The sequence below is a fragment of the Trichechus manatus genome, unplaced genomic scaffold (assembly GCF_000243295.1).
Source record: "Trichechus manatus latirostris isolate Lorelei unplaced genomic scaffold, TriManLat1.0 scaffold00154, whole genome shotgun sequence".
Lineage (NCBI taxonomy): Eukaryota > Metazoa > Chordata > Mammalia > Sirenia > Trichechidae > Trichechus > Trichechus manatus.
In genome coordinates this window covers 2,603,820-2,612,278 of record NW_004444090.1, presented here as the reverse complement: position 1 = coordinate 2,612,278, position 8,459 = coordinate 2,603,820, and the positions used below count along the sequence as shown (strand labels likewise).

The 8,459-nt window shown below is 43.4% G+C and overlaps 1 protein-coding gene across 1 annotated transcript; it reads left to right on the top strand.

Annotated features, from left to right (window-relative positions):
* The first annotated feature begins 3,249 nt into the window (after positions 1-3,249).
* On the top strand, positions 3,250-6,277 carry TPBG (trophoblast glycoprotein). Its single transcript, XM_004386055.1, has 2 exons — positions 3,250-3,335; positions 4,032-6,277. The coding sequence occupies exon 2, from the start codon at positions 4,374-4,376 to the stop codon at positions 5,610-5,612; it is 1,239 nt and encodes a 412-aa protein (XP_004386112.1). The 5' UTR covers positions 3,250-3,335; positions 4,032-4,373; the 3' UTR covers positions 5,613-6,277.
* Positions 6,278-8,459: the final 2,182 nt, after the last annotated feature.

The following is an 8,459-nucleotide window of genomic DNA, read 5'->3' as shown; positions in this document are numbered from 1 at the left end:
AGCAGTATTTCAAAAATTTACTAATGACTTTCTTTTGGGTCATCACAAGAAAAATGGTTTCTGTAGAAATAATCTGCTAAATAACTGATAGTACAGAAACATTTTCCTGGAGGTTATAAGTGACCTATTGAAATATACTAAATTGGTTCTTCTCCCGCAGGAGATTCAGATCCTTCCTTTATTTCATTTTAAAATGGGAGAATAAATGGGGAAAAACATGCTCTGAAATCCTCTGTCTTGCTTTACAGCATGTAAATAGCATCATGCACAAAAAATTTTCAAGCTGTCAGGAGCAAAGCAAGTGATAATTTAGGATAATTAAATGCTTAAAACAATCAAAATAGAACTGATCCCAGTAAGCTTTTCTCACTTTAAGGAAATTTCTTTAAAAAGTAGTTACTGATCTAAATGTCTTTTAACAGGGCAGTTTAAAAAATTGTGATAAATGGTTAAACTTTTTTTAAAAAAGAAAAATTATGACTAATACATATACTATGATCCCTATCCCATAAAAAAAATAGCAGAAATAGAAACAGAATACGTACAAAGAGAGTGGGGAATGGAAGGATACACACTCCAAACTGCACTCAATGTTTTACATTGAAAGCTTCTGATTGTATCTCCTCCATCAGATTATGAGCTGCTTTGTTAAAATACAAGATACCTCGTTAAATCTGAATTTCAGATAAACAATGAAAAAAAATTTTTAGTATAAGTATGCCCCAAATATTGCATGGGACATACTTATACTTAAAAAAAAAAAGGCTTGCTTTTTTTATCTGACATTCAAATTTAACTAAAATCTTGTATTTTCACTTGTTAAATATGGCACCTCTTCTTTAAGGGGACCTTAAGCTATTCATCCTTGCACTTCCATTGGTAACAAAGTCACAGAGATATAGTTAAGTGCATAATAAATGCGGGAGTGGAGTAATTAAAGAGAGAACAACCATGACAATTTTGCTAAATTTGTGACATACGTTATCTCAATTTTATAGAAATACCTTAATGTTTTAGTAGTGGTCCTATTTTACAGATTAAGAAACATTATCCAGAAGTCACACAGCAAGTAAGGGTGGAGACAGAAATGACTCCAAGTCTCTGGGTCCCTACTCGGCAGCCATAATCACTTGCCAGCTGCAATGCAGTAGTGGGGATAGGAAAGGGGAAGAGAACCAGGGTTGAGATCTTGGTTCTGCCTAAGTGGAGCAGTGTAGGACTTTGCCCAAACCCTTATCCTCACTGAGAGATGGGATGGTGAGATTAATATGAGAGGCAGATAAATTTGGACCTTCCCACTTCCACTGCTCATTCAAGTTACATAATTAATTTTAGCCTCAATTTCCTTGCCCAGTAAAAACAGAGTGAGAAGACTTAACCTGAGTATTGATGTGAAAAGTAAATGAGATCATTCCTGTAAAGTGCCTAACACAAGGCATGGCAAGTAGAAGACACTCAGTTAATGCTAGTCATTATTAGTTCTAAGTACCAGTTTTTTCATTTGTAAAACAGAAATAACAAGACAACCATATAATGATATCTGTCTTGCCAGACTTGTTCGGAGGATCAGATGGGAATATACATTATCTTTATAAACTCTGAAGTGCTCCTCCCTCTCCTAACAAACAGCACTGCTGTTAGATCAGAACCAGAATTAATAGTATGCTGTAGCATTACTACAACTTTTTCCTATGAGTAATTACTTTTATTTTAAAAATGATCATACAGTAAAATTGACTTGGTTTTGGTGTAAAGTTCAATGAATTCTGACATAATGAATTCTGACATATATATGGATTCATGTGACCGCACCACAATCAGGATGCAGAACATCACTACGGTTTTTGAGAATCTTTTTTCAAAGTGTTTCACATTCACGTTACAAAACAATTTTAAAAGTAAGAAAAGGAGATTTAGATAAATGTGCTGAAGATGCAGATTAACGAAACTGGCTTTTTGCACAAACCCCTGCCGCCTGCAGCTCTTGTCTGGGCCATTTCTGTTGTTGGCTCTGCGAATATCTTTTTTCACAAAAGTAATCAGGATCAAATTTTAGAGTCGGGGCCTTTCTTCACACTAAAGGCACACATCACAGGCACAAACTTCAGTATCCCCTATTTGATTCTTTTTATATTAGCTGATCTTAAGTTTTCTAGCACTGTTTTCCCCATTGTTATTTTCTCATTAAAATGAAGGAGCCTGAAATAACTAGCACCTTCTTATCTTTCAGAGAAATTAGTTCAATGAACAAAGAGGATATAACATTAGTGAGAAAGCAAATGCAGGGCTTTCAGGACCTAAAACCTCTCCGATGTAGTAACAGATTCTCTCTGTAATCAATCAATCTCTTCCCCCTCCCCCCAACCTGCCGGGGACCCCCTGGGGCGATGGACTTCTGACCAAACTTCTGCTATCCCTGGGCGGCCTTTTTATCCCTCCAGGTGGTGAACTCACCCTGCTTAAGGGACTCCCACGGAAAGAAGGTGCCACATCTGGTGAGCGGGGCGGGTCCGCTTTCCGGGTGGCTCGCGTCGTTGCTATTTGCCTTTTGTTTCTAGGATGCTTTGGCTGCTCTTTCCTTCCTCAGCTTTTTATTTGGAAAGGAGAAAAGCTAATGAATCAAGAATCTCCTCTCCATGAGGATTTTTTGTTTTTTTTTTTAAAGTTGACTCCTTTTTCTCTTCACAAGTTCCGTAACTACTCAAGAAGTGCGGGGGTGGGACAAGTGGGAACACATTAATTACACCTAAATCTGAAGTTGGAAGCCGAAGGTACCACTTTGGTGAGGAGACTTTCTTAACCTCCCCTGCAACCTGCTCGGCGTTTTGCTATTGCCGCTGTACATTTCTAGCTCATTTCTTTTCTGCTGCTGATTCGTGCTGCTGTCTGTCACGCCTGAATCTATCTCGTCACTGCCATAGGTGCCCGAAATCAGGGTGAATTCCACAAGATTCCCCAGCAGTCTTGTTCCTGGCCAAGGTAAATACAGTATGCAAAATGAGGAACCACCAAAGGATGCCCGGGAGGGGGAGAGAGAGGGATTCCCTCACCTTTTCTTGCACATTCCTCGTTAATTTCCACCAGAAGGAGGCGCGCGGCCCAGATTCCCCTCTCTTCCTAAATCCCCCTACCGAGGGTTGCCGAGGTTGGCCGCGCGGCCTGAGAAGTCCCTTTTGCAGGCTCGGTCCTCCCCTCCCCCGGCTTGGTTCTTCCCAGCTGCGGAGGCTGGGCCAGGGGCTGGGGTGCGTGGAGACTCGGCGCCCGCAGCGCGGAGCCGGGAAGTCGCCGCCACTCCGGTGGGACTCGGAGTTGGCTCCGGAGCAGCGGGCGCGGAGGTGAGCGGTGGGGAGCCAACGGCTAAGGCAAAACGCTAGGCGGCGTCGGCCCCTCCCCATACTCGGGCGGGAGAGTAACGTCCGCCGTCCGGGTCCCGCTGCCGCTTTGTTCGCAACCTCTCCCCGCCCCTTTGGAGATGACTTGAACCTCCTCTGGGCTCCAAAGGGCTGGCGGGGGCGCGGGCTGGCGGGCGACAGCTGTACAGTTCTCCGGTTCCTACTAATGCAGAAAGGAACAAAAAGAGATTAAAAAAAAAAAAAACTCTTGTAACCTGAAACTTCACTCTCATCCTAACCTAGACTGAGAGGAGGTCCGGGCGGGGGCGGGGACCCTGGAAGGCAGGTCGTCCGCGGAGGCGGTAGGGGAAGGAGCTGGGAGGGTGAGAAGTTTGGTCGGGAAGGCACCGGGGATTAAGCGAGAAATTACACACCGGGGACGAGTCTGTTCCGGAAGGAGGAGGGCGGGAGGCTGGAAGGGTATATATAGTGTGGGTTGGGGAAGAGGGAAGGCTTCGCGCTCGGGTCTCGGGACGCGCGTCCCTTTCCCGGGTAAGGATGCACGGGGAGGCGAGGCCCGGGCGACCTTTCGGAAGAAGTCCGGGGACAGAGTGGGGACGACTTGTCTCTGGGAGGCCAGACTCTGCACTTGGGGAGCCACGGTTGACGCTCCTCACACTTCTTTCTTGCTTGTCCCAGGTCGCGCAGCGGGTCTAGAGGGAGACGCCAACAAAAGCGCCGAGGAGGTGCCAGCCGGGAGCGGCGGCGGCACGAAGAGGAGCCAGAGGAGGAGCGCGGAGCTGAGCGTCCCGACCGGCCGTGCGTACTTTCTTGAGGGAAGGGGCGGGGGACTCGGCCCCGGGAGAGGGACGCCCGGTGGCACGGGTTAGTCAAGTTCCAGCTGCGGCGTCCCTCCTCGGCTCCCACGAGAGGAAAGTTTTCTCCAGACGCTTCCGGCCGGCCTGCGTCCTCCGAGCCCAGCCTTTCGAGCCATCGGAGCGGGCGCCGTCACAGCCCAGCTCCGAGGAGACGCCAGCCGCGATGCCTGGGGGGTGCTCCGGCAGTCCCTCTACTGGGGACGGGCGGCTGCGGCTGGCAAGGCTGGCGCTGGTCCTCCTGGGCTGGGTTTCTTCGTCCTCTCCCGCCTCCTCGGAGTTGTCCCTGTTTTCGGCGGTGTCCACCCAGCCCCCGCTGGGCTACTGCCCTCCGCCGTGCGAGTGCTCGGAGGCGGCGCGCACCGTCAAGTGCGTTAATCGCAACCTGACCGTAGTGCCCGCGGACTTGCCGCTCTACGTGCGCAACCTCTTCCTCACTGGTAACCAACTGGCCGTGCTCCCCGCTGGCGCTTTCGCCCGCCGGCCGCCTCTGGCCGAGCTGGCCGCGCTCAACATCAGCGGCAGCCGCCTGGAGGAGGTGCGCGCCGGCGCCTTCGAACATCTGCCCAGCCTGCGGCAGCTCGACCTGAGCCACAACCCGCTGGCCGACCTCAGCCCTTTCGCTTTCTCGGGCAGCAATGCCAGCGTCTCAACCCCCAGTCCACTGGTGGAGCTGATGCTGAACCACATCGTGCCCCCTGCGGACGAGCAGCAGAACCGGAGCTTCGAAGGCATGGTGGCGGCGGCACTGCGGGCTGGCCAAGCGCTGCGCGGGCTCCGCCGCCTAGAGCTGGCCAGCAATCACTTCCTGTACTTGCCTCGGGACGTGTTGGCCTACCTGCCCGGTCTCAGGCACCTCGACCTGCGCAACAACTCGCTGGTGAGCCTGACCTACGTGTCCTTCCGCAACCTGACAGACCTAGAAAGCCTCCACCTGGAGGACAACGCCCTCAAGGTCCTTCACAACGACACCTTGGCAGAGTTGCAGGGCCTGCCTCACGTCAGGGTCTTCCTGGACAACAATCCCTGGGTCTGCGACTGCCACATGACTGATATGGTGGCCTGGCTGCAGGAGACTGAGGTAGTGCAGGGTAAAGCCAGACTCACTTGTGCATTCCCAGAAGAAATGAGGGATCGTGTCCTGTTGCAACTCAGTAGCTCCGACCTGGACTGTGACCCAATTCTCCCCCCATCCTTGCAGACTTCTTATGTTTTCTTGGGTATTGTTTTAGCCCTGATAGGAGCTATTTTCCTACTGGTTTTGTATTTGAACCGCAAGGGGATAAAAAAGTGGATGCATAACATCAGAGATGCCTGCAGGGATCACATGGAAGGATATCATTACAGATATGAAATCAATGCAGACCCCAGGTTAACAAACCTCAGTTCTAATTCCGATGTCTGAGAAACGTCAAGAGGACAGAACAAGGACAACTATGCATGAGTTGTAGACTTACGCTTTATCCCATACTAGGCTTGCTCCACTTCCACCCTCAACTATAGATGCCGCTGACTTTGACTGAAAGCAGTGAGGGGAATTTACTTCCTTGTTATGAAAAGTTTCTTGGTGTGTTCTATTAACGTAAGACGATGAACAGCTGTGCATAGTATATTACCCTCCTCTCTTTCCTTGGAACCCAACAACATGTGTGGAGGGATTTTTTAAGTTTCAGCATGAACATGGACTCCTTGCTGTCTGTTTCTTAGTACAGTTCAAGATGTAGTGAGTGTACCCACACAGATAGCACTCAACAAAAGCTGCCTCAACTTTTTTGAGAAAAATATTCATAAATACCAGTTTTATTCTCATGTACCTAAATTGTGGAGAAAATAATTGCATTCCGTAAACTGCCTGCAGACCTTAGCAAGCTCTTCAAAATAACTCCATAGTACACAGGAGCCCGTGCATGCAAGAGCATGCTTACATTTTACTGTTCTGCATATTATAAAAAATAACTTGCAACTTCAGATAATTGCTTTTTTTTGATTGCAGTTTATATGAAACTATATCAGTTTTTTTTTTAATAAACTGCATCAAGAGCCAACTGACTGAATTGTTAAAAAAAAAAATTCAATAAAGGTTCTTAAAAGAATTACAGTTGTGTCCAAGTTTGCTATATGACGAAATGATTAAGGGGACTGAAATTGAATAGTTTTGGTCTAAATGATAATTAAGTTACTGGTTAACCCAGCTGAGAATCAAACTGGAACAATATCTTATATGGGTAGAGTTGGAGATAGTTTTTGAAATGGTGGGTTCTTTGAAGATTTAAATAGGAAGTTTGAATATTCATATGAAATAGACTTCACTTAGCCCTAAAGTTAATGCTATTCATGAAATAATTTGGTAAGAGCACTATAAAGTTGGTAAGGGTGAAAAGTTCTGTATGATATAAACGGCACAATTGGAGCTTTTTCTAGACTAATGAGGTTAGGACAGAACAATATTTACTTAAGACTCTCCATATGAAATTGTTTTATGGATTCTTAGAGCAGAGTGTGAAACAAATATGCAAATAAATGTATGAAAATGAAGTGTCTTAAAATAGAATATTCTAAAATAAAACGTTTTAAAAATGTAAGTTAAAAAAATATTTCCTAAGATCATAATATACATTGGACACTTAGCTTTTCTTGAGAATATTTTAAAAAATGGAACATACATGGCCGATAGTTTATCAAAGACGCAAGTAATATGTTTAAAAAATTGTCAGGATATGAATTTGAGGAAATAATGAGAGAAAAATGTCTATATACGTAAACAAGTGTTCCAACTAATCATGGGTTCTTAAATTCAGTTTAATACTTAAGAATTTGAGGGTGTTTTGATTTTAGCTAAGTTAAAGATGTATAAACCTTCATGAGGAATATCACATTTAGGTGCAAATAAAGGCAATTTTAATCAGTTGATGCTATCAATAATAGACAATGTTTTCCTTTTTTTGGAGTTCCTTATCTGCCATTTAAGCTTAAAAGTAAATTCCATTAGTCAACCTACAAGCTGTTATATAAAGTGACTTAAATTTAGCCATTATTGCTTAAAGTAATAAGTAAATTTGCCATCGTTAAGTCTTGGGGTTGTCTTTCCTTTTAAATTGGTTATGCTCTACAGTGCTTTATGCTTGAAATAAATTTTCTGTTTCCATATTTTTATAAATTAAATAGGACTAGTGAGTACACTAAGTTCTAGAAATCTTTACCATTTCCTTTTAATTAAATTCAGAAATTTTCAAACTAGATCTAAAAATATGCAAATTATTCCTTTTTTAGACTGTTAGTCAGAATATGAAATTTTATCTCCGTTAAGTTTATTAAGGCTCATTTTATGAAATATCATGGTATTCATTATTTATGGGTTATAGTTCAGATCGTATAATTACCCAAGAAAAGGCTAAATATGTAGCACTTAATATTCCATTAAACATTTCAAGTGTTCACCAGGAATTCATAACCTGGATGATTGCCATTATTTCATTAAGAATGATGAAAACAGTAAACTGCCAAAAATACTGAAAACATCTAATAAATAATAGCACATTACCTTAGGAATGAACTTATCTTTAGTTAAGTCTGCTGATTTTGTAGACAACTACAAATTAAAATATTTATGGAGCCTCTATTAGGAAGAATTGTTTCTTCTGAGTCATGTGATAATCTAACAGTTAAATATTATGCTTTCTCGAAGATTCAGGGAAGTGTAGGTTCATTAGTCCAGTCATTCTGTTCAACTCCCTGCAGCAGAATCTGTGATAAAGTGAAGCCGAGTTTTTGCCTGTTAGGTGGATGGCTTTTTTTTTAAAGTTATGATTGCTTCTTTTCATTCCGTTGTTTCTTCCTTTGTATAAATTTCCCAAGTTGCCGGTGCTTTCTTTTGCATTACTGACTCCTTGCTATTCTCAAATACGTGACAACAGAAAATTCCTAAGGTAAAAAACATTTACTGTTTGAAAACTAATTGCTGCTATTGTGCAGTCATAGTACCATAAATCTGTATGTGTATATGGCATTCTAAGTTCCTTGGAAAATAGGTGCTCTGTAAATCCAATAAGTATAAGGGAATATAGAAAAAAAATGAAATAAAAATAAAGACGTCATAACTAAGTGTACTTGTTTAAAAAATTTACTTTGGTTGATAATACACTTTAGTTATTACTGAGCTTAACAAAGTTTTCAACAGAAAACATCCTTCATTTATCCTTTGCAAGTTTCATCTGAAGAAAGTTAGAAAAATACTTAAAAATTTAAGTGCTTG